This window comes from Rhea pennata, chromosome 18, assembly GCF_028389875.1.
Source record: "Rhea pennata isolate bPtePen1 chromosome 18, bPtePen1.pri, whole genome shotgun sequence".
NCBI classification, from domain to species: Eukaryota; Metazoa; Chordata; class Aves; order Rheiformes; family Rheidae; genus Rhea; species Rhea pennata.
In genome coordinates, this window is record NC_084680.1 from 10494183 (window position 1) to 10519453 (window position 25271).

The 25271-nt window shown below is 40.3% G+C and overlaps 3 protein-coding genes across 5 annotated transcripts in view; 2 read left to right on the forward strand and 1 right to left on the reverse strand.

Moving 5' to 3' along the window:
- Positions 1-14013, forward strand: STKLD1 (serine/threonine kinase like domain containing 1). The gene is made up of 19 exons (XM_062590773.1): positions 1-15; positions 627-722; positions 1228-1272; positions 1851-1925; positions 2587-2691; positions 3129-3199; positions 3787-3902; positions 4551-4663; positions 4765-4925; positions 5457-5587; positions 6112-6195; positions 7461-7577; positions 8224-8364; positions 9280-9408; positions 10467-10595; positions 11496-11624; positions 12172-12309; positions 12673-12752; positions 13850-14013. Exons 1-19 carry the CDS (start codon positions 1-3, stop codon positions 13895-13897), a joined length of 1923 nt encoding a protein of 640 aa, XP_062446757.1. The 3' UTR covers positions 13898-14013.
- Positions 13756-19514, reverse strand: REXO4 (REX4 homolog, 3'-5' exonuclease). Its single transcript, XM_062591314.1, has 9 exons — positions 19393-19514; positions 18723-18819; positions 18255-18613; positions 17782-17937; positions 17365-17558; positions 16785-16873; positions 16126-16200; positions 15317-15391; positions 13756-14580 (listed from the first exon to the last, which is right to left on the reverse strand). The coding sequence occupies exons 1-9, from the start codon at positions 19512-19514 to the stop codon at positions 14488-14490; spliced, it is 1260 nt and encodes a 419-aa protein (XP_062447298.1). The 3' UTR covers positions 13756-14487.
- The window catches only part of ADAMTS13 (ADAM metallopeptidase with thrombospondin type 1 motif 13), a 20981-nt gene continuing 14832 nt past the window's right edge, over positions 19123-25271 (forward strand). The window contains exons 1-10 of one of the 3 annotated variants that reach the window (XM_062590983.1): positions 19123-19190; positions 19891-20153; positions 20462-20528; positions 21365-21648; positions 21877-22018; positions 22610-22743; positions 23559-23642; positions 23743-23867; positions 24633-24779; positions 25036-25170. In XM_062590983.1, the coding sequence (XP_062446967.1) occupies positions 20079-20153; positions 20462-20528; positions 21365-21648; positions 21877-22018; positions 22610-22743; positions 23559-23642; positions 23743-23867; positions 24633-24779; positions 25036-25170 (1193 nt within the window). In that variant the 5' untranslated portion in view covers positions 19123-19190; positions 19891-20078. Of the gene's footprint in view, positions 19191-19279; positions 20154-20461; positions 20529-20717; positions 20746-21364; positions 21649-21876; positions 22019-22609; positions 22744-23558; positions 23643-23742; positions 23868-24632; positions 24780-25035; positions 25171-25271 lie in introns of those variants that run through there. The other 2 variants (XM_062590985.1, XM_062590986.1) reach the window with 2 other exon arrangements.

Sequence of the window (25271 nt, forward strand, 5' to 3'; positions counted from 1 at the left end):
ATGGAGAAATACGAGGTGCAGCGGGGGCCCGGGGAGGGGGCGGCGTGTGGGCGGCACTGACTGGGGAGGGGGGGCGAGATGGCAGGGGCCTGGGCAAGGAAACGGCGGGAGCCGAGGGGGGCTGGGGAGGAGATGTATGAGGCCCTGGGGAGGGGGTCCAGAGCCCTGGGGAGGGGGTACCCAACATTGGGGAGGGGATATATGGCCTTGGGGGGGTCCATGACCCTGGGGAGGGGGTACCCAACATTGGGGAGGGGATATATGGCCTTGGGGGGGTCCATGACCCTGGGGAGGGGGTACCCAACATTGGGGAGGGGATATATGGCCTTGAGGGGGGTCCATGGCCCTGGGGAGGGGGTGTACGTGGGAGATGAAGGTGTTTTGCTCAGCAGACAGGAAGTGAGGAGAAACATCCAGGACCTCAGAGGAGGGAGAAGGGGGGTCTGCAGCCTCCCCCCTCAGAGCTGGGGTGCGGAGGGGGAGGCCGTGCTGCCCCCCAGCAGGGAGCAGGAGGTGCTCCGTCTGGAGAGGCTCAGCGGGAAAGCGGCTTGTAGGGATTTTCTGCCGCGGTTGTCCCCCACCTTGAAGCTGGGTGAGCGTGTGAGGGTCTTTCCCCTGCCCTGCAGGTACTGGAGCACCTGCAGCCCGGGGCGCTGGGGACTATGCTGGTGGTTGAATTGAAAACGGAGGAGAGCAGGGGGAAGAAATATGCCATGAAGCAGGTGAGAAGGTGGTTGCTAGGAAAACAAGAACTTGCCAACAGGTTCGTTGTCTCCATGGTCCCTTTTGATTGTAACCGAGACAAAGGCACAGGGCAGCTCAGCCACTGAGTCGGAGCAGACATACATGTTACACTGCACTGCTGTCTTGGACAGCTGCTGCGTTTGGGTCATTTTACCAGAATATTGAGATTGGAACTGGGGAAAGGAGAGCAGCTTGCTCAGGTCCATCCAGCATGTTTTAACCTTAGCTCACAGCTATTTTGACAGTGTAGGGGAAAGACTCCCGGATTCATTGAAACCTCAGTTTCCATTCATCTCCCCACCGACTGGTTCAAACATCAGAGGTTGGTTGCTATGGAGAGCTATCATTTAAAATTTATGCCAACTCATACACACTTTGCAGTTCTGATGGTCTTGGCAAGATTGTTGTGAGATCTTTACTGGCAGAAAGGTTGGCTGTCTCTATGTTACAATCTCATCTTCATCTTCTGTTTGTTTGGTACAGGTTGAATGCATTGAAGAGAAACAAGCAAATAAGGCCTTGAAGGAGGTATCAGTGCCGCTTTCCGTTACTAGCTTCGCTTACAGAGACCAAAGTCTGTAATAGAACTTGGTTAATGGAACAAAGTCTTTTATCTACAATGATTAACTGTGTAAACAGTCAAGATCCATATCTTGACTAGTAAGACTATTTCTTAGAATATCTCTTTAGTGTCATCATATTTTCTGTGGCTCAAGCTTGCAGAGTAGTTACTGGAAATAATGGCTATGCTAGAAATATCATCTTGACTTTCATATCCTAAGACCAGTTTTCAGATTTGGATGTTAGGAATTGGGGAAAGGGGGTTTTGTTTACATATCATCTCTCTAAGGATTAGTTTATATCCTGAATCTCACAAGGTTGTTACAGCATTGCATTGAGTAGAATCTTCCTGAAATATTTCACTTAACTTGACACTGGTACATGGAGGTATGTATTAGAGCTTATACACAGAAAGGTTTGAATCAGACATGTGACAGGAAAAAGTTAGGAACTGAGTTAGGATATTACTTAAGGCCTTGTTCAGTGGGGTGGAGCATGCAGCTATAGTTAAGTCCTATCTCTGGATTTTTTTTTATCCTGTGCAGGCAATGGATTTGCTGAAACTTCATCATTCAAGCATCTGTGCTTACAAGGAATTGTTTGTGATGTGGGATAATAAGGTGAGAATGAAATAGATTCAGTTCAATTGGAGCACATGGTTAGTGTTACAGGCCTGTAAGCCTTTTCTGCAGATTTAAATTTGGGGTGGTCAGTGTGAGATGCTAAAAAAGATTATTTGAACTAACCTGCTTTTTAAACTCCTGGTTAAACATACTGAAGAAGATATGTGGTTTAGAATCCATCACATGGCAGTATTGTGTACTGACTCACAAATTCTGATGTTTAGTTTTTGCTTATTCTGTTCTGTTTTCTAGTGCGTATATAATTTTAGCTGCTTTTGTTCCATCTGCAGTATGCCTATATAAAAACCCTTTTATATGAGGTTATAGGAAGCCAAAAGCTCTGACTTATTTGTTTGCAGAGTTGATTCAGCACTCAGGCAAAATTCCTGTAGATTTTATGGATGTGTATTTGACTTGAATTGTCCCATATGGCTTCAAATAAGAGATGCTTGGTAATGCTTTTGAAAAACAGATGCTATATGTTTAATAAAGGAAAGTAAATATTGTCTCCTTTGTGAGAGATTAATTGGCTCAGAACACCTTGATACTGATGAAAGTTCCACTCTCATGTTTGGCCAAGTGCTCAGTTTTATCTTTCTTGCTGGATATGTTATTACCTGCAAACAGTTAGACAATCTTGGTGTAATCTTTATTACAGATATCATCGCTTTTCCTTTGTCTGGTAATGCAGCACTCGGGCCAAGGAGATCTTTCATCTCTGATCAAGGAAAAAAGGCAGAACTCAGAGAAAATAACAGACAAGGTAAAAAGTACAGAAGAGGCATCTGATTAAAATGAAGGAGTCTCACTGCTTTTAGATTTCTTCTTTTATATTCCCTCCTTCTCAAAGCCTTCCCCCAAATCTTCAAAACACAGTGTGTTACTTAAGGCCTGCTTGAGAAACTGTCTACAGCTTTGCCCTGAATCAGTTTGAAATTGTCATAACAATAGTTAACTCTTTATATAGCTTGTGCTCAAGCAATTAAAACTTTTCTTGTTTTACTTTTCATCTGTAAAATATATGGATAATAACAATTATCTAATACACAGAGTAATGAGCAAATTTATCATGTGATGAAAATAATGCTTCCTTCTTGAATGGACCTTGCTTCAAGCAAAGGAATTCTCTCATGTGAAATGTTTAATTTCTCTGTTGTTACTCTGTTTATGTTGCACTTCCATATATATTCCTGTCAGTAGGTGATTCTGAAGTTCCTGGGACAGATGGTGGATGCTTTGTTTTATATACACAAACAAAATATTATTCACAGGTGGGTAGAAATCTGTTCTCTTTGTCCAAGAGGTGATTGTTCTTTGCAGCAACTAGTCATTCAGCACAACTGTTCACTGAAGATGCGTTGAATCTTACTGTTCAAAAAGGAGGATTAGCAGATAGGAATTATAGGTTTTGTACATAGTTTTGTCTTCTGTAACTTTTGAAAGTCATTTAATTCTTGATTTTTATCTAAATTATCAATTTAAAAGATATTCTAAATGTTCTATGTTTGCTGTTTGGAATGAGTTGAGAAGTGATCACTAATTTTAATACTAGAATGCTGACTGTCCCTGCTACTATTTATATTTTGATGGCTGTAACACACAAGCTATACTTCATGTATCTAAAGCAACAGACAAAAATTTCTATTACATGTTCAGATAAATCTATATTGCAATCAAATTTTAAAGCATTTTGCAGCAAATTGCAGAATTTTCCTTCCTAAAAAAGGAAAAGATTGTATATTAAAAAACTTGTATATTAAAAAAATCCCTCTTTGCGTGTGTAAAGATGCTGGGAGTTTGTAGTTATACATTATTACATTCTGATTTCACATGCTGACAGAAGATATTTGTGTTGTAGAAATCTCAAGCCATCAAACATTCTTGTGACTGATGAAGCATCCTTCATGCTTTGTGATTTCAGTACAGAAGCACTTATGACTGATGAAATGAAATGGAAAATAAGAGTGGAAGAAAGTACGTATTTAGTTTAAATTCTTTATTTTTAAATTATTTGGTTATGATGGATATATTTAGTGCTCAGAGAAAAATCAAAGAAACGTAATAACCATTTTGCCCTGTTCTCTGCATTATGATATTTTTTCTTCTAATGAATAAAGCGGATATTATAAAAGAAACGAAGGGTGAAGTAGATGTATTTCTTGTATCATAACCTATTACATAAACATTCATATTTAAGTCATTAACCTGAATCTAGCCAGTACTATTGCTTTATGATATTTTCTGATACCCTCTGAATTCATTTCACAAGTGTCTGCTCAGTTCCTCATGGACAGTTGCCTACAGCATTAATTGTGTTCACAGTTGAAAAAAAAAGCAGATAGATTAATGACTGTGAGTAACAAAACTTCTCTGCAACAAATTTTGTTGGAAGAATATTTAGCTTGATACATACACAGTTACATCTTGGAAAATTATGCATTAGTTATAATGTGCTTCTTGCAGTCTTCTGTGGCATATCACCAGTAAAAAAGACTAATCTGTGCTGTGTATCTCTGAATTATTCTGAAACATGAAACTAGTGCCTATAGATTATGGCTGTGCAAGCAAAGCTGTGTATAGTACAATGTCAGAAACATTACCATATGATTGTTATTTCAACAGGTAGTAAATTGTGGATGGCTCCAGAAGCACTCTGTTTTTCTTTTAGTGAGAAATCTGACATCTGGTCTCTAGGTTGTATTCTACTTGACATGATGACCTGCTTTGTTATGAACGTATGTAATAATGTTTTGTTACAAATTTAAAATGTCATGAGCCCACCAAGATACCTGTAAATGAGCGTGTGAAAGGTCTTCTGATACTATCCTCTTTACAGACACAAGAGAGAACTTCATTACTGCAAGGCATTAGACAGGATACCAGCCATCTTGAGGGAGTTCTGACATTAATGCAAAACAGAGATAATAGCTCTCTGCCTTTATTCACAATTTTATTTATGATGCTACATATTCAGCCCAGTATGAGACCCACAGCAAAGTGAGTTCTGGATGCTTTCCCTTTATTATTGTTATTTTTTCTCTAAACCCGCCTACCTTAATGAAAAAGAGGAATGTTAGCTGCTATTTGAAAGCGATTGACTCTAGGCTGCTGATCTTATTTCCCTGTTAAATTGCCTTAATAGAAAAGAGTCAAAGATGTAATTTCTCTCTTTTAGAAATGAGCATTATGATGAGTCTAGCTGTTGTTTTTGAAGAGCTACATTATAAAATTATTTTATAGGCAATTTTTTTGCAGTCTGAGAATGCATGAATTTCAGTGTAACATGCAATATTTTGGTATTATAGCCATTTTACAGGCAGTTAATTGAAGCCGAAGCATGGCTTGCTCAAAGTAAGCTCTTTCATTAGCAATTTTAAGGTAAAATGTGTAAGTTCTGTCAAAAGTAATCCAGTCTTCAAAGAAGTATTATTTAGGGACTTAAATCAAAGTGAAACAAAGCCTGTAGGAAATTTTTATAACTTACCGATTCTAACTTACTGTACTATTTTTTGTCTCTCATAACTCCAGGGCTCTGACTGATGTTCCATTTATTAGGGAATGCCTGACCGTTGCTGGTTCCTCTTTAATAAAACTGAAAAAGCCTTTGCCTATCAATGTAATAGATGTGCTCCTTGAGGGAGGAATTGGCAGTGTTCTAGGTAATAAGAAAATAAGATGAGTTTAATAGTATAGTGACTTCCATAGGAAATAAACCCATGTGTGTTCCAGTAACACATAAGATTACCAGCTATACCTAATGTGCTAGTTGAATGAGGTTAGAGATCATTCTTCAGGAAATCTGGGAACCTCGCTTATTTTGTTTGCATTCTAATACATTAGCCAATTTATGCTAGCAAAGGAACTGCTCCATTATTTTCCTTCTAAGTAAGGATGAAATTATCTTAATCTGAAAAGGCTATTCAAATAGTGCATTTAAAGCCTCTAACCCTGCTTTGATTTAGTATTCTAGCAGATCCTCAAGTATGCAGACAGAGGTGAATCAGAACACTTTGTAATTTGTAAATGGTTAATATTTAGGGAAAAAAAAACTTCTCTTTTTAACAATCACAAACTGTATTATTTTCATTTATGTGAATTAATGCCTTGCACAAAATAGAAATTTTGAGTGCTTTGTATAAGCATTTGTATCAAATTATTAGATTAATTGTCTTGTTTTTTGTAGAGTTCATGCAGGCTTACTGGGATAGTGAAGAAGCACAGGTTAAAGCTGTAGAGCACCTTGCAAGATTTTTAGGAGATAAAAATGGTGAGGCGCTATTTTATTCATTTATTTAGTTTGTTCTTTCCTTACGTTTTAAGATAGGGGAAAAATATTCTCTTGACTACCAAATTGCTGTCTTCCTATTTTTCATTTTTGCATGTGCTGAAATAGGCTGCCATTTGATATGATTGTGTTGGTACTTGTCTTATAAAAGCTTTTCTTTAACAGCAGAGACATTTGCTGGTTAAGACCAATAGGCACTGCAAGAACTCAATGTTTTTTTACACTCAGTGGCAACTGAGATGAAATAGCAAACCAACATTTGATGAGCAGGTGGAAGGTAGTTCATATCAATGTTGGGCAAAATGTTGGTAATGCTTGGGGCTGTAAAACCAATAGAGCAAAAGAGAGCTAGAGGTGCCTAATTTCTGTGTGTCTAGTAAAGCGGTGTGAAGGAAGACTGTATGTTCTCTCCTAGCATTGGCACCTTTTTTAGATTAATCTTTCAGACCAAGATTAATATTTTCAAAGCACCATGTTAACTCAGTTATAAAATACACAGTTTTATAAAGCGGTAACATTTTAATACTGGCATTGGCTTATGATATTAAAACACATGAGTGTTTTATATCTATAATCAATAAGGAGAAAAAGCTTTTTTTTTCCCCATAGTGGCTAATATCTTTGACATTCATTCAAGCTCACTGGCAGCAATACAAGGCTGCACATCTGATTTTTATTTTTTTTTTTTGGTACTTTTGCAGCATGGCTTACCATGATTGATATTCGCATCTTTGATCATGCTCCTAATGGATTCATAGAAATCATCCAGTTTTCTCTGAACTTTTTTATCATGTATTTGTGGATAAATTGATAGTTGTATTAGCTCTTTGAAAAGCTTAGTCTTCCTAGGATTAGGAGACCTAGTGAAATATTTTCCAGTATGGATTCTGAAAAGCTAAACTTCAGGCTCATATGCCAACATTCTATCTTGCTTCTCGTTACATGGCCAATAAACTGCACCAATACGACTTACCAGGAACATGCTGACTACAGTTAGCTTGCACGGAGTTGCTGTTGTATTTAGTAAGAGACATTGCACATAGAGACTACAGAATTATTGTTCCATCTCTGCTTGCATGTTGTGTTCTTTGATTCAAGACTGTTGTTCTACTGTACCATGTTGGTCACAGCAATGGTGTCATTTTTGTTTGAAGTGGAACTGTTCTGAACCGTACACACCCACTGAGCGATCTAAGCAATTGACAGTGTAACTGAATGTTGGCTCACATCATTTTTTTCTCCCATAGCCTTACCCTGTCTGCTAACGATCATGGAACTGATCACTTCTGCCATGAAGACTCATATAGATTCTCTCAAGTTACAGATAGATGGCTGCAGATTATTGCTTGAAATTCTTAGTCAAGGTACAGTTGTGAGACTTCCAACTAATTCTGAGGATCATAGCCTACTTCTTATAGTGTTAGATGTAGTAAATAAGATTTGAAATGGGTTCGGCAATGACAACTGTTCAAATTGATTAAGATTTTAGGGGATAAATTTAAAGTAATAGAGGATTTAACCAGCTTTAACAAGAGTCTGGATTACGGGCTTTCTTCATAAGTGATATTCCTGAATTCTGTGTTAAAATTTTAATTTTAGATCTAGGCTACTGCTCCTAGACTATTAAGTCTTTTTTTTTCCTTTCTTTTCTTTTTTTTTTTTTTTCTTTTTAATGTCTGTCATGCAGAGTGTTACTAGAGTGTATAAATTAGAGATTTTCAGTGTTCTGGAATTTGAATTTCAAAACATGGAACTATAGAATACATTTTGTCTTCTTTTATTGTCCCTTCTATTTTTTTCTTGTCAGTTTACCCTTGTAACACATGAAAATGGTACAATATTGAAATGAATAAGAATTTAATTTCAGAAAATGTATGTTTAAGATAACTCTTGGTTTTGTGACGTGAAGAAATGTAGTATATGTTTTGCTTATGATGAGAGCAGGAGGCTCAGACTTCATTCAAAGCCACTGAAATCTCTTCATTCTGTTCAAATGTTTACTTTTGACAGCTCTAGAACAGAATCTGGATGTGGAAACACGCTTGAGTGACAATGTAATTAGCTCTCTGTTAGAGACAGTGAGAAAACATTCTCAAAATGAAGAGTTACTTTCATTGGTCTGCACACTACTGATGATGATTTCAGCCAGTGGTAGGTCACACTGTTCATTTAGGGGAAATTTCTTATTTTTCCACTTTTGTAATCTAATCAAAGTTATAATGGAGAATTTGTGACACCACTGAGATTTGTGAATGTCTGTGGGTGTTAGGTCAATAGTGGTGAGATTTCTTATTTATAACAGTTCTGGAAGTATGAGACATATTGCTGAGGCTTCAGGCACTTACAAATTTGTATGTATTAGAGTGGGTCTGTGTTTGATCTTGTTTTGGAAACAAGTACAAACTGTACAAATATGGAAAATGAGGGCATAGAACCTGGATTCTATTTTGGGCTGTGCCGTGGAGAATTGAAACCACTCTACCTAATTTCTCTATGTTGCTTTTTCTCCCCAGATTGTAGTTGCTAAATATTTACAGTATTTTTTTTACTTGTTTGGATTGTCAATTCAACATTCAGCAGAGGACTGTTTGTCTAAATGGGTACAGAAGGATTTAGCAATGAAAGAGGATAATTAAAAAAATGGTACAAAAATGAAATGTCTAGATTTATACAAATAAAGTTACTAAGATCAGGCTATTTTTATACATTTCTTCCTAACTCTGCAGTTAATGAGGTTGTTTGTATTACTGACTTACAAACATATGAAGAATAGTGATTTATACCTTCTTAATTCCTTTTTGTTCAGTAAATTTCAGACCTGTAAGGAACAGAGATGGCTAAACAGGCAGTGTTTGCAAAGGTCACTTGTGCTGAAAACTATGCTTATGTGCATTTTGTTAGGAATCCGGTCTGTTTTCTTGCTTTGTTTTTTCCTGCCTCTGGTGTCATGTTACCACTTTGTGCTGGCACTGTTTAAACATGGTTAGCAGTGGTGTCCATTGCAAGGACAATGTCAGGGGGGGAAATATCAGATTTGATGGGATTTCTGTTTTCTGTGCTTTTTAGAAGTTGCTGCAGAGAATCTAAGAAAAGCTGGAGTAATTCCGGACCTTCTGATGATTGTAAGGAATTTTCTTCACAATGAACAGATTTGCCTCTCTTGCTGTGGAGTTCTCTGGAGCTTGGTTGTGAGCGGTAAGCAGTATAGCAGGTATTGTGCCTAGTTGGGTTCAGATGCTGGTGCTGCTGGGACTGGAGTTTTGTTCTTATTCTCCCCTTCTAGAGAGAGGTCTCTGCAGCACTATTTGGATAAAATGAAGTGATCCAGAGCTAAATGAAAGAAAACTAAAGAGTAATGCAAACTTTTCAGTACCCCTTTTTTGATAAGAGGTCAAAGTTAAATCCTTGTTGTTTAAGCTAAGATTTGGCTTATGAACAAACCATCAAAAATGAAAGGGAATATACAACTGCCGATTTTTCAGTCATGCAGTTTTGCCCTGTTATTAACAGAGGGAATGCACTTAAAACAGCATATTAGATTGGATATCAGATTAGCATTTGAAATAAATGACATCTTATTTCTTTGCATCACACTTCTCTTGGCAGCACTGGGCTAACTCTTGAGCTGGAGATCTCATAGGGACTTGCTTTTTCAATAGAAATGTGATTGGCAAGGTGGCAAGTATACTCTTCTTATCTCCTTAGAACTAAACCAGTGTCATCTGCAATGTTGGAGAGCTGTGGGAAACTACTCAAGGTGGCCTCATTTTGTGAGACCACAGAGAGTTATTTTAAGGTGAATTGTTTCTGTGAGGGGTTCTTGTATAGTTGTGTGGTGTCCTAATTGCCAAGGAAGGCAGAAAACATACTGCACTTGGTCTGTTTTATTGCCTCTGCACAATGAACTACTCATTTGATTTGTGTGTCCAGCTATATCCATCCATATTCTGTCCAAAATGTGATTATTTTTTGAGGTTTCATGATGTGATCCCCATGTATAATTTAAACGGTAGAGAAAACTAGTTATTGGAGAAGTTCAGCTTTCTGCAGTGAACATTACTCTTTTGTAGTCCTGTAATATTTGCTTTCTTTTGGAATATTTTATATTCCTTTCCTCAGCTGTTGTCCATACTAAGATAATATTGCATTACTCATCAATTAAGGTTTTACTGATGTAACTTGACATATAATGTGCTTATGACTTGATTAAATAACTCTACTTGATACATTTCCTATTTATTAAGGTAATTTAGAGAACAACCTAGACCGAGCATTGCTGAAAAGTGCTGTCTGTGCTACCTCTGCTGTTCTTCAGGAGCACCTCCAGAATGGAACGGTGGCTGAGACAGCTTGCTCAGCTCTGTGGGCACTGTCACTCCAAGGTGTGTTTTCCTAGGGTTCTTGTCGGTTGGTGTGGAAGAGGCTAGTACACCAAATGTGCCTGCTGATGGTGACTCCTGAAATACAGGCTGTTTGGCCTTAGCAGACTCTGCAGATGGCAGCAGAGTTAGGAACTTACCTCCTCTCTTAACCAGCCTTCTCCACATTTGCTCTCTGACACTCTATTTTTTTGATGAGCCATATCAATTATAACTAGATACTGCTGTGGATTATGTAATGATGGGCACCTACAGCAACCTACACAGCACAGAATGCTATCTCTTGCTTATCTCCCTAGCCCAAGAATGCCGTTATGTGTTACTTGCTTCTCTGTTACTCCTTTGAACAGAGCATTAGCATTGTGCAGGATGGACTGCAGGTTTGTTTTTTAAACCTTTGTTGACTTTTTACTTTGGGAACAACATTTCAGTTTAAAAAATAAACCCCTTATCTCTTTTATTATCATGTGCACTAATAAATGCATTCTTGTAGTGCCATTCTGTCTTTGTTTCTTACGCATGCAAGAATATTGTCATACCTACTGCTGCATCAAAACACTTTGCTTATGCCATCGTTCCTTTAGGAAGGGCTGAGTAAAAAAGCCTAAGCAGTGTGCTTTCTCGTCTCAGTTCTAGTACCCATTAGCAGAATGTGTTGAGTATTTAGGAGTCTTCATTCCTTTGGGCCAGGAGAATGAAACAAAATATTGACATAGAAGATACCTCAGAAATTTCTCTTAGACCTCTGGATCAGGTCATGATAAGACTTTACTGAGCTATGTTACTGTAATAAAGGTTTTCATATGCTTTCTTTGTAATTTTTGTTGCATAATTAAAAGTCTTTTCAGAAACAGAAGGCACAGTGCTGATGAGTATTTTAAAGGCTTTATCTTTTTAAAAAAGGTTGCTTCACTGAAAATGAATATGAATCCACAACAGCGCTTCTGCTAGATGCTCTCAGGATAAACCTAGAAAGACCAGTGCTGGTGAAGAATGCTTGCCAAACATTAGCAAGTCTTCTAAGGCTATCTGGTAACATTCAGCAATCTACTTTTATTAATTGCAAATCACCTCGGAAGTGGACATTTCTGAATAGTTCAAGAGTTTCTAGTGAGAATGGGATTGGTATCTCCTCTCCTGGGTTAATCTTGACTTAAGGGGCTGGAAGAAGAAGTAGTGAAATTGAAGTGTGAGCTATTCTTTTCTTCCCATGGTCAGAACATGCATGTCCAAGAACTATTACAGCAGCACAATCTTAGTAACTGTGAGAGCTTTTTTTTGCTTATTTTATGGTGAAGTTGTTTCAACTATCTGAAAGAGTAGAGCTCAAGAGAACAATAAATACCAAAATAGCACTTCTGCTGTGCATGTCGGCATCAGTTGTCTATTTACTCCTGTTTGTCTTCTACTTGTCTTCTACTTGTGGCCCAAAAATGTTTCAGTAAAGCTTTTAGGAAGGTGGGCACCGTTTCCTGGAAAAATATTACAGGCATGCTAGCTAGGGCAAGGAACTGGAAAGTAAATAATACAGTTTGCAGCTACCAATTATCCCAGCAGTATTTATTTCTCTTTGTTTTAGAAATATCAGCTTTCAGATTTGTAACGGATCCAAAAGGCAGTGGAATAAAATTGATCAAAGACGCCTACCGCTTTCACTGTGATGATCCAGAAGTGGTGGAAAATATCTGTATGCTGATTAATGAGATGGTTCAATATGGTAAGATGGTGGTGCTGTTTGTGCAGTCTCTTTTTCTCCCCTGCCCCCAAAAGGTAGTAACTAAAAATTGTAACAGCAGCTGTGCAGGAAAATGGTATTTGCACTCAGCTGAAGCTTAATATGTATCTGAGAAAGGAGGAAGAATTGAACTGTAAGTTCATCCCATTTTGTTGTTCCTGAATAACTATAAGCATCTGTTAATGCAGCAGTTATAACGTCATCTTATCTTGTTTTCTCTTTTTACAGACCCATGCCCTCTCTGCTCTCCTCCAGACCCCATTGAGACCTATAGAAGAAAAATATTATTCCAGGTATCAGCAGTATACCAGTTAACATGAAATATTCTGTTTATTTACATTACAGATGAGATTGTGCTGGATATGGTCTCCCAGAAGATGAAAGAACTGCTGTCAGAAATAAAAAGTCGGTTTCCATCTAGTGTGGTATGTGGAAGTCACTGTCACAATAAGGGGCATGGGCTTAGTATGTTATTTCTGGTTATAGATTTTATAATCTCTAAATATCAGAAATCAAGTACTGCAGAAATTTAGAGGAGAATTATGAGTGTACTAGATGAAGAAGTTTTCATAAGAATATTTCTAATTGTATTGAAAAAATTAGTTGGAAAGTTTTTTCTTCCATATGCTCTGTGCTGTAGGATTTCTGATGATCTGGTCTCTTTCTTACAACATTGGTTTGCATTATTTTACTACATTCTTCATACTAAAACAGGCTAAGTTTGCAGGAATAAGGTGTAAATATATGACAAAGCAAAAAGAAATTATATGAAACCGACATTCTTAAACCCACTAGTGTCAGTTTGCCTGAAGAGTTAACTAATGTCAAATTCCAGCAAGCAGTGATACTGCAAAATTGATCACTGTTTCTGGTGCTTCAAAAGTTAAGTTATTCAAGCCACGAACTGTGTTACAGTATCGTTTCCTTTTCAATGGCATGCTGTCAAATAAGCAGTAATTACCAGTGTTTTTTCAGTAAGCCTATAAAACTGGTTTATCTTATAACCTTGCTCCTCTTTGTTACAGATTGGGTTTGCTTAGGGAATCTGTTTCAAAGACAATTATAAATCTGTATGAGCTTTTTCTCAAATTTCTTATGCAGCCGTTGCCTGGAGCCTTGTAATGAACACTGCAGCTATAAGGTATCACAAAAAGAAAGCTCCCTCTTCCATTATATATGTCATTTGTTGGCCATCACCATGTTGTCTTGTGGACCAGCAAGACAGACAAGACCAGATCTTTCTCATTCTGTCTACCCACTGTGCAACGTGGAACTGCTAAGTCTCTGAAACCCATTCCTTGTTACCTTCCAGTATCTGTTTAGATTATTTAAATGATAGCATGAGTATCCAACCTGGTAATTAGAAGTGCTTTGGAATTTGCAGATCAGACTCGACAGCTTGTTAAAACAACACTAATTTCAAAGGCCTATTTTAAACAGTGTTTTTTATTAATAAGGAATATAAAAATATGTGAAGCAACAAGGTAATTCTGTATTTGACAATTCTCACATTTTTCTCCAGGAGATAATGGTCCTTGTGGATGCAACGCTTTTAAAACTGCAGAAGTGACATAAAAGCTGTTTGTACAAGAACAAGACCTGTAGGCTTCCAGTTCAGGTATAAAAGCTTGGATCCTGCTGAAATATTTTAAAAAGATTTTTCTCACCAGAAAGTGAGATTGATATTGTGCCTTAATATATAAACACTAATATATTCTGCTGATTTATTGTAGGCTTTAAAAATACCTGAAATAAAGATTGTTGTCTTATGACTTTCAGCAAAGCAGTAACAGTTTCTTCCTTCTTGTATCATAATTTAAAAACAGTTTTTCTTTTTACTCATTCAGTGTACATTTCCTTTGCAGGTATAGATCTGCTGAAGTACTTCACAAATTCAGACATTCAGTACATGGGCTGTTCAAAAAGTAGTAGTCATTAGGCATATGTATGCTCCAGAACAGGGGTTACTTCTGCATTATTCTTGTACAAAAGTGTTCACATACCACATCAGGAAGTGTCGTTTGTTGAGCTTTTTTATGAATCAACTTGTTGTCAGTTCTGAGTTCTCTCTAAATTTGTGTTGGAATTTGACATGAACACAGCAAATGCTGCATGTAAAAAAAAAATCACGGTGTAGAATTACTCAAATTTTAGAGTTTATTATTTCTTTAGTTTAGATTTGTCCTTAACAGCAGCTTCCCACTGCTTTTTTTCTAAGGTGTACAGTCTCATAGCTGCTTGTGCATCCTGAATCTAAAAGAGAACAGAACAGGAGGCTTAAAAAAACACAGTTCACATTGTTAAGAACATTATTGTTAATAAGTAACTGTATGTTCCATCCATTTTAATACCTTCTTCCAATTAATATTTCATAATCTCTTTCTAGATTTAGGAGTTCTAGAGTAGCAAGTGGGAGGGAAAGAATACGTATTCAGAATGCAGGGCCCACCATAAGGCTATGCGCTTCACTACTCGATCTTGATTTGGAGAGCCATTATGAAAAATCAAACTTGATACAGTATCTTGGCAATAACTTCACAATCTGCCCTGTTTTTTTAGATCATTCCTCTACTACATCTTCTTATTCACTGAAAAAAAGTAAGTAACTGCAGTGATTCAGTAATATTTTATCCACCTGCCATAGTACAGTGGTACAAAATGCTACTTTTAAGGCATGAAGTTGATACCTGAAAATTATTCTTTTTTCCTGGGGATCTTAAAGTAATAAGAATTGGTAGTTAAACAAAATACAGTTTATTTGTTCAAAAGGAGTTTATGAAAATGAGGAAGTAGTCCAAGTAGTATGAGACACATAACAGTAAGCAAGTTTATATGGCAATCTTATCCCATGCTGGTATCCAAGCACAGCTTGTTAACCTCCACTGAGAGACTAGAATGAAGCTACAGGATTCCAGACTGAACCCAGATTCTAGATGTAAAGTGTAGTACCCTTGCTGATTACCCAGAAATGTTCTGAAGGGATACATACTGAACAGTGCTCTGATGTCTGCACTTGAACATTTAGGAGTCTCTCACAGAGCAGTTTCAATGATGGCCGTCCATTCTAGAAAAAGAAAAGATTGTATCATGCTGTCTCACATTGATTGGCATACACATAATATTATTCAAAAATACATTTAAAATGAAATGTAGCATATCTCAGCTTCCATTGGTGAACTGGCAAGAAGTATTAAAGAATTAGGAGATTTATGCACATTTTTGCACACACTGTTGAGGATTCTGTATACATTAATCACAACCTTGAAATTTGTGTTTGGGGTGCTTGATGTTGTGAAAAACAAAAACTAGGTGTATCATTACAAAGTTTAAAATAACAGCCTGTAACTTGAACCTTTACTGCTGCAGTTTAAACAGAAACTTCAAGCCATCTGTATTTTTTTTTTATATCCCTATGCAAATTATACTATTAACAGTTTCACATAAGTCTTACTGTAAGCAGGACTGTATTATCTTATTTTGCTACTCACAAAAGCATTATGAAGACCATCTAACTGCTAGGGAGTAAGACAGTCACTGAATTTTGTGCACAAATATTACTGGTAATATTCGTAAGGAATCAGGTAACTTACTGCCATATTACAAATACTACGTGAGCATTCAACCTGTTTGATATTTTCAAGGAACAAGAAGCAGGCATCCCTGTTTCAGTAGGAAAGAAGGAACAAGGACTTGCTTGGAGTTATGAGGGTAGAGCAAGCATGAGGAGTGAGCTCGAAGCTGGGAGTCAGCAGCTCAAGAGTCAGTTAATCAAGGTGTCCCTTCCTGACAATTTCTTACCTTGACTCTCTGTCTGAAAGGCTTGTATTTTTGTGTGTCACGAGTTTTCTTCTTAGGATGATCAAGAAATAGGACCTGAAAAAAAAATTCCAGTCTAAAGAGTGCTGTTGCAGGAAAATTTATACAGCTGAATGTACATCTTTGAGCTCTCTCCTTCCATCCATTATAAAAGACTATTCAAAACCATGAATAGACAAGCCTAAGATCACCTAGACTGGCAGGATTCAAGAGCTACAATACTATTTAGTATGAGAAACATCACTCAGGCTGGAGGCACCATCTGTAGAGACTGCTGGCAGTGCTGACATACTATGATGTGACTAGATACCAGTCTTTACTAAAGATGTTCAGATTTTTGTGCTTTGGGGGTGAGCAAAGCATACGAACAGTTTTTGTATCAGGCTGTTTATCTCCTGGCTCTTTAGTAGGCATATTAGTGCTACTGGGAACAAAGTTCTGAAGCTGAAGAAGTTCAGTGTGTAGGTGAGTAGGGCTATATTTGGTGCAGCTTGAAATGACAAGAAACTGAGCTAACAGTGATAAAGCTGTAGTTTCTCAGAATTGAGGTGGTTTCATGTGAGTGATCCAGGGAGATATATTAGAAATGTAATCAACTGCTAAAGTATTGGTTTCAAAATAAGAAATCTGCAGCCACATACCTTTAAGTCATTGTGTAAAGCATGCCCAACTAAAATCCGTCCATTTAAGATGTCGGCGACCTCCTTCTGAACAATTTTAAAATTCTCTCCTAAAAATACCACACAATGAAACACTTTCTATTAGACATGTAAGACAACCCAGCAAGCTGCAATTAAAACATTGCATCTATTTTGTGAAGGCAGCTGTATCCCTGGAACTCTGGTTATACGAATGTGTACGGTACAATTATGAATGGTCTAATAAATACTAATAACAGTAAATACTCTGGTTGTTACAACAGCAGAGAGAATTCCATATGGAACATAGCATTTAAAGGAGATGAACTTCTGTATTATTCCCATATCATGATTAAAAAATGAATTTTTCATGGGGCAGTAGCGATCACTCCGTAAAAAGCACATGCTCCCAAGTTTCTTCCCCAGTATTCACTGTGTAGTTTCATGTATTCAGGCGATATCAAACTTTTATTTTCTGTTTTCCAGAATAAAACTAAAACTTTTTCACGCTCAGCCAAGGAGACCTGTGCAAAAGCCTGTTAAATTTGCCCTCCCTAAAAAACATTTTGGAAAAATTTCCTACCTGTCTTTATATTCTCAGGGCGTATGCCACTAACGGCTGTCCTGTAGTCAGTCACCTCTTCTGTAGGCTTGACGTACTTGTCATAAATACACTTTCCAAATTGGTTCACAATGGACACACGAGCCACAATGCTGTCTTCACCCTTGGGTCCCACTCCCACCATTTCACAGTCCATGGCTACAGCTCTTGTCAGCCTAAAACAAAAAGGATAACTTTGTGACACATTTGCTACAGAGACATTTGCATAAAGTTACACAGAGTTCACACATCGATGTGAACGGGGCAAACTGAGCAGTTTGTCAGCAGACTCGGAAAGATGTCACCTTATGCTGTGTGTCTGCAAGTCACAGTTACCAGAAAACAATCTTGACGCCTCTGCTGCACTGCTCCTGCGCTTCCCGTTGGAACACCACTCACCCTTCAGAAGCCTTTTCTTTAACCAGCGTCCTTTCCACAGACTCTTTGGATTGGCCTGTTTCAAGTCCCAGATTTCTTCTGGCAACTTTTGCTGCTTCAGGTCCTATGGCTGCTTCAATATCTTTTGGATCAACATCATCAAACCAGATGTCAGCCCTGATAAATACAGATTTAAATACATTTAACCGTATTAAAAGGACCTTGTATCTTCATGGTGTAGAAAAAGCTTTTTTTTTTTTTTTTTTTTTTTTTTTTTTTTTTTTTTTTTTAATATTTTAATCAAGAAATTAGCTCTGTGAAAACATCCATGCAGGTTGTTGCTATATCTGAGTAACTAGGGTAATATATATATTATTTTTTCCAAAATTTAATCTGGAAGAGTGCACCTATTTCTAATGTACTGCTCTGTGCTCCTTGGGGATGCCTTCTGAAGGCCACTATTTACACACCTGTACGAAGCTTTAAGTACTCACTCTTTTGTCTCCTGCTCCACATGTTCTTCAGCTTTCCTTCTTTTATGTTTTATATCACCCTGTTCCTTTTCAGTGTTGCCATTTTTCTTTTTCTCTCTGCAGCCTTTTCCATCCTTTTTGGTGCCATCTGAATTGTTGCCCATTGCAGTCCTCTTGGATTTTGGATTTACCAAAGGAGAACTGCTTTTAGCAGAACCGTTGTTTATCTTGTTCGCAGATTTGGATTTTACCGCGTTCCCGCTCCCACTGACAGCCGGACCCTCTCGGCCATTTCCTTCCCTGAGCGCACGCTTCCTTCTGGCGTGTTTTTGACACGCAGCGACGGGCTCGTCACAGCTATTTGCCTTTGGTTTCAGCAGCTAAAACGACCAAAACCAGCACTGCAGAACTTACTGGTGTAAACGACGATTTCTCTTTTATCCCGGCACCACCCAAACCCAAAGCGCTGCCCCCCGGGACCCCCCTCACCTCCCGCAGCGCCTTCCAGTTCGCCGAGAACTCCTGGGGGCTGCGCGGGGGAGCCGCCGCCGCCGCCGCCCTGCGGCCGGCCCCAGCCCCGGCCCCGGCCCCGGCCCCGGCCCCCGCCGCGCCGCGCCTGCGCCGCGATTTCCTCCTCTGGCCTTTGCTGCGGGCCGCGGGCGCGCCCGGCCGCGGCGCCGCGGCCCCCGCGCCGCTCGCCATGCGGCAGCCGCCGCCGCCTCACGGCCTCGGCGCGGCCTGGCGCGGCCTGGCCCGGCGCGGCGCGGCGCGGCCCGGCGGCGAACGCGCGCCCCGCGCTCGGGTTCCGGCCCCGCGTTCGGGTTCCGGCCCCGCGGGGAGGCCCCGCTGCCGGCTCGGCTCGGCTCGGCTCGGCTCGGCTCGGCTCGGCGCGGCTCGGCTCGGCGCGGCTCGGCGCGGCGGGCGGGCGAGCCGCGGTGCCCCAGCAGCGGGTTTGGGGTCTGCAGTGCCGGCCCGGCCGGGGAGCAGGAGCAGGAGGAGGAGGAGGAGGAGGAGGAGGAGGAGGAGGGTCGGGTGTCTCCGGCTGCCCATGCCCGGCGGGGGCCGTGCAGGCGGCTCGGGCCGTGACCCGTGGTGGCGCCGGTGGCCGTGGTCCAGTTGAAGGACCCAGCGGGGTGACTGGGGCCGTGGTCCGGGTTACGGACCCATGGTGGCATTTGGAGCTGTGGTCCAGTTCAAAGGCCCATGGTGGCGTTGGGGGCAGTGGTCCAGGCCCTGGGCCCGTGGTGGCGTGTGGAGCCGTGGTGCAGGCTGCTGACCCATGGCCGTGGTCCAGTTCAAGGACCCATGGGGACATTTGGGGGAGTTGGCCAAGCCATGGACCCACAGTGGCATTTGGAGCTGTGACTCTGGTGAGCCTGTGGCCGAAACCGGCCCTTGGTCAGGCGACGAATGATGTCTCTGTGGAGCTGCCTGTCCATCCTCCCTGGGGCTTGGTGCCGGCTTTACCTGCGCCACAGTTGCAGGATCCGAGGCACTGGGAAACCGTGGGAGCTTCTTCAGGTTCAGCAATTCACAATCCCTTTTCTCTCCTTGTTTATCTGGCTGCTAAAGCTAGCCCCAAGTGCCTATTACTGCTGATGTCTTTGGCTGTGGTAAAGTTGCAAACATTGCGCAAAAACTCTCTTTGCCCCTACAGCTGTTCCTGTAACGACTCCCACTGCAGCTCAGCTCCCCCCTCCCTGTCCCTCTCTGCAGAAGATCAGTGTCTCTGTTTGTTTAAACTTTGTGTTCTTCGCTTCCGTTCCACGTGATGCCTTGGGCTAAACTTTTTAATCACTCCTGGGCCAGCACTTGCTCTGCTGTGTTGGTTGCAGTTCCTCCAACATGATCATCAGCTTGATGATCCGAGTGCTCATGATGTTCCCGCTGGGATTTTGCTGGCCATCGGTTTTCCGAGAGGTAAGTTTGACCTCTGAAAAATACAGTTTCCAGGAAGGCTTTTTTTTATTTCTAGGAAAGAAAAAGGGGAAAATGCAATGTTTTTTGAGCCAAATGTATCAAGCCACACTAATCAAGAAGATAAAACTATTTCCCCTGGGTGGTCATTGTGTAGCTTATGCTTAATGCAAAATAAAACCATTAGAACTTGGCATCAATACTTGTGAAATTGTTTGCTGACATTCCTTCTAGGTTAGGTTAAGTTAAATTATAATCTTCTATCCATTTGTTTTTCTTTAAAAAATGTAAAGCTATTCTTCTTATTGCAGAAATTTCTCAGAGCTTTGGATCCGGAAGATATTTTCTCTTATTTTGGCACCAGCTCGGTTTCTGACGGTAAGCAGGGCTCTTTCCTTCTTGATTCTGGAGCACATTTGTCAGTTTATTTCTAATCCTATACATTTGATAACACCTAGAACACTTATTTCCTGACCCTGACAAATATTCTGACAAATGTTTAACATTTCAGAGTACTTTGCTCATGCAGGTAATCCTTGTTTCAGTGTGTAAGCAGTTGAAGAACTGGGTCAGTATTTAAAATCTGCTTCAGGAGGTATGATGAATCTTTTTGCATTTTTCTGTTATTGTTCTTGTTCTCCTTATTGATATTTTTCTACAAAATTAACAGATCCAGATTGTCTGAGTGGGAAGCTATAGACTAAGAATGGTTTTAAATGTATTTGTTATTAAAAAAAAATGCGTGGAGAGGCTAGTATTCCAGGGCTAGATAGGTGGTAGTTCAGAATTAAGATGCGTGTTAACTTTCAGATTCTCCAAGCAAGGATGTTGTGTGTTTGTGAGTTCACCTAGCGCTCATCCCAATGTCTCTGGATTGTGCTAATTCACACTCCAGTAATACTTAGCATCTGCAGAAGCAGAACCGTCTCAGCCTTTGTCAGATGGGCTGTCCTCCTCCAGGAGGAAGCAGAGGGGCAGATAAATCAGGAGCCAGTTTCAGAGCTGCTGTTTGTTACCTGCATTATCCTCAGTGTGGAATATATAAAAGCACAGAAGCTTTTTGATTATTGACACAATGACCCCTCCAAGGCCACAGCTGTTCTTTGGAGAATATTTTTTCCCACAGATACAGATAGTTACTGATTATTTTTCAGTTATTACTATTATTCTCCATAATTGTTCCCCCTTTTCTGGTCTTTTTTCATTTCTTGCAGTCCCTGAGTTTGATGTTGTTCAGCCAATTTGCCCTTGTGAAGAAGAGCAGATTGGGCTGGCGTCATGTCAGATTCAGCACTGCTACGTTGAGGCCTGGGGACAACTCTATGCTGTTGGGTTCCTAGAGGATCATGCTCTCCTGTCCCCTTCCTTTGTGAGCAATCACATGGTGAACTCTTCCTTTAGCTTACTGAAGCGATTCTCAGGCAACTGCTTTGCAGGTGGAAATCCACTGCAACCCCCAGGGGCTAAATGTAGAGTCACTTACTGTGAAGGGCAGCTGGTGAGTATGCACTAAGTTTATCAGCTTTTCTTACAACTTTTACAGCTTTTGTAGGTTAGCAACTTAATGTCCCAAACAATAAATGCCTTAACTGTGTTTAATTTAAACATGGTTACCCATTTGGTAAATCTGAGCATTAAAAAGGAGAAACAGGAAGGATGTGCACAGTCCTCCATTGATAACAAATGTCTTTGGAATAACTCAGAGATGGAATTTCATCTTTTTTAGCAAGGAGTCATCATTGCAGATGAGGAAAAGATTCATATCAGACCTGTCAGAAGCAAAGATATTGCCCTGCTGAAGAACCTTGGCTTCTCCAGACCCCACATTATCTTCAGAAATGCTAGAAGAGGGGCAAGTACAGCAAGAGGTAATGTATATGGTCATTCAGGGGGTAAGCCCTGGTCATTCTGTCCTCACAAGCTGTCTTCTAGTCATTGGGTTGCATAGATGAGCTTCAGGAAAAGATTTATACCTGCAACTATATGATTATACTTGACATATGTTTATCACCTCTCTGAGATGTAAATAGTGTGTTTCCATTTAGGTGTTTGTAGGCAAATTAATTCCTGTCAATAGACAGAAAGCGGAACTATGTTCTCATATCCCTCTGCTGGTCCATCACTGCTGATGACTTCTGCAGTGGCTGGGTTTATATCCTCATTTGATAGGACCTGCTTTGTCACTCACACAAGGCTAATTAGCACACAGAATGATACTGATATTAGCCGAGGACAGTTTTGGACATGAGTGGGGTGTTTTACACACACTAAAGTTTGTTATCAAGGATGCAGTCAGGTGAGAGAAACTGAGAGAAAAGGGAAAAGTGGGCAAGTGTCTGGAGGAGTGGTCTTACAGTTGGATAATTCTAGTTTTTCAGGAAAAGGGAGTGGATCTGTAGGAGCTTCTGTGTCATCCCGCATCTTAAACTCTTTGTGTCCCTTTTTTTGCGGTTCGGCAGGGCAGTCTTCTCGCCTGCAGAAGAGGGCTGAGGGAACTGTCAAACATCTGGAACTGATGGTTGTAGCAGGTCCTGATGTTTACTTGTACCACAAAGAGGACACAGAGCGATACATTCTTGCTAACCTGAACATTGTGAGTAACTTGCTGTTTGAGTTGTTATCCCTGTTGGAGAGCTCACAGTGTTGCAGGCTGGAAGGGAGTCTGGCAGACTCACTTCTGTGAGTACACTCACAGATGTGTTTGTGATTACCTGCTCCTATTATGGAGTGCTGCCTATATGCAGTGTTCGGCACTGGCAGTGCACAGGTAAGCTTACCTTTATACCAGAAACTGAATGAGTAGAAGTGAGTGTTAGAAGCTTTGAGGTTGTAGCTTTGAAACCCATGTAGAAAATACAGCTGTTTGTTTCATTACTAATATTGATATACAGCTAATGTCAGATCCACTAGCAGGAGTTTTATCACCAGTCTTGATCCAGTCCCTGTTGACTTCAGTGGTATTGAACCAGATCCACTGAATTAATCTTGTTGTATGCATCAGCATTTTATTTCTATTACAGATTTTTTCTAAACTTCCTCCTTTGCTGTCATTAAGGATTTGTTTATGCATTTTCTTTGTGTATGAAGAGCTACAAAGTATTTAGCATTCATTTTCCTACCTTGTGAAACTGTTTTCCATACAGATTTTTATCTCTGCTTCAGAAAGCCTGACAAATCTAACAACAGTTCTTGTCAATTGACAGATGTTTTTAAAGGATGGTTTGTTCTCAAACAATCCGTTTATACCCATGCTTTAATGTTGTACTTTCTGGTGATTTTCTGGTTGCTTCTTATGGTTACCGGTGTAAATGTGTTACGTGTGTAAATGATTGCATCCCTGTTTTTGAGAGTGGGTTGTGTGAGTCACCTAGGTACCATCCTTACCGAATCCTTTTTGTCACTTACCAGGGAGCAGAGCTGCTGAGAGATGCTTCACTGGGTGCTCATTTCAGGGTTCACCTGATGCAAATAATTGTTTTGAGAGAACCAGAGGTAAACAGAAAAGACTTTGTTCAAGTCCTGACCGGACGTTACCAACTTGAGGGGTTGGTAAAAGCTGTATGAAATGTGCAGATGTGTGCCTTCACTCTAGATAGATGTGAACATCACAACAAATATCACCTCCTCGCTGATCAGTGTTTGTGAATGGAGCAAGAAAGTCAACCCCCAGAATGACTCTGATCCCCAACATGCTGACGTTGTCCTGTATGTGACCAGGTACTTCCCCTGCCCTGGGAAGAGACTAGAAGTGAGGTGGTTGGTGTCGAGCTACCAGTGCAAAGAGAGTGATTTATACTGAGTCTTCCAGCAGTTTGGCAACAAAGAGCCAATGGGAAGGGTTGATTCTCCTGCTTGGTGCTGATTCTCCTGCCTTTAGTGTAATGTAGTTAGTCAGAAGTGCCATTTCTTCAGCTTCTGGAGGAACTGGAATGTTCCTCAAGCACTGATGAGCCAGACTGCAAGGGACGTAGCGTATTTCCAGAGCAGTACAACCAAACCCACTGCCTGTGGCAGAAAAGTCAAATGACAGCTAGAAGTGAAAACCTATTTGTGTTTCTAGAGGATTTCTAATGCTACAGAGATTTCCTGCGTCACACATCTTCTCTGACTTTTAGGCTTCTTGCTCTAAAATGCCTGCACTAAATGTGTTGAAAGAAATATTTTTGTGTGTGTGTGTCTTCGAGATGATGATACCACTCTGTCTTTCACAAATAGGGATAGATCATCACATTCTTTCTGCTTGTCTAGGGATATTATGCTTTTTTTTTATGTAGAATCACCACAGACCTTGAACAGTGGGCACTTGTGTGTCCCTACTGCTACCACTGTGTCCAAGGGAGATGCATGAATCAAAAGAAATGTAGGTAGTTGGCAAAGTTAGATTGGGAAGATGCAAATAAATTTAGTTGAAAATATAGACCTCACTTTATTAGTTGCTGTGTTTCATTGCTCTTTCCTCTGTATATGTCTCCTTAACCTTAGGTTTGACCTGGAGTCACCTGATGGGAACAAGGAGCTACGTGGAGTGACCCATTTAGGTGGAGTCTGCTCCTCCTTCTGGAGCTGCATTATTACCCAGGACACAGGCTTTGACCTGGGGGTCACTATAGCCCATGAGATTGGGCACAGGTCAGTGAGGAAGGCCCCAGAGCAGCCAAGTATGCCTGCTGTTTTATTCAAGAAAACCCATTGCCCAATTTAAAGGGTTCAAGAGAAAACAAAAGTATCTCTTGGTGTTAACAGTACGCTTCTCATAGATTATTCAAAAATTTTGGAAAGAATTCCTTGTATTTCTGCAAGTTCATTCTTTGCGCAAGAAGAGAGACACTGGAAAACGAGTCTCTGGGCTTCTGCTCCTCAAGGCACTATATTTCTTCTGTTGCAGTCTTGGAATCTCCCACGATGGTGAGGGGAATCGCTGCAGTAGAAGCGGTTACATCATGGGTGGAGCAGGAAACCACAACAGTATTGACCTTACTTGGTCACAGTGTAGCCAGGAAGAGTTTCTGGCCTTTGTCAGGTAAGTGAATGATTGAGTTCTGTGTGCTTGTGTGCCTGTATGGGAACATTTCCATGAATTGGGAGCTCGGGAGAGAGAAGGGGAAGGCAAGGAATAGAATA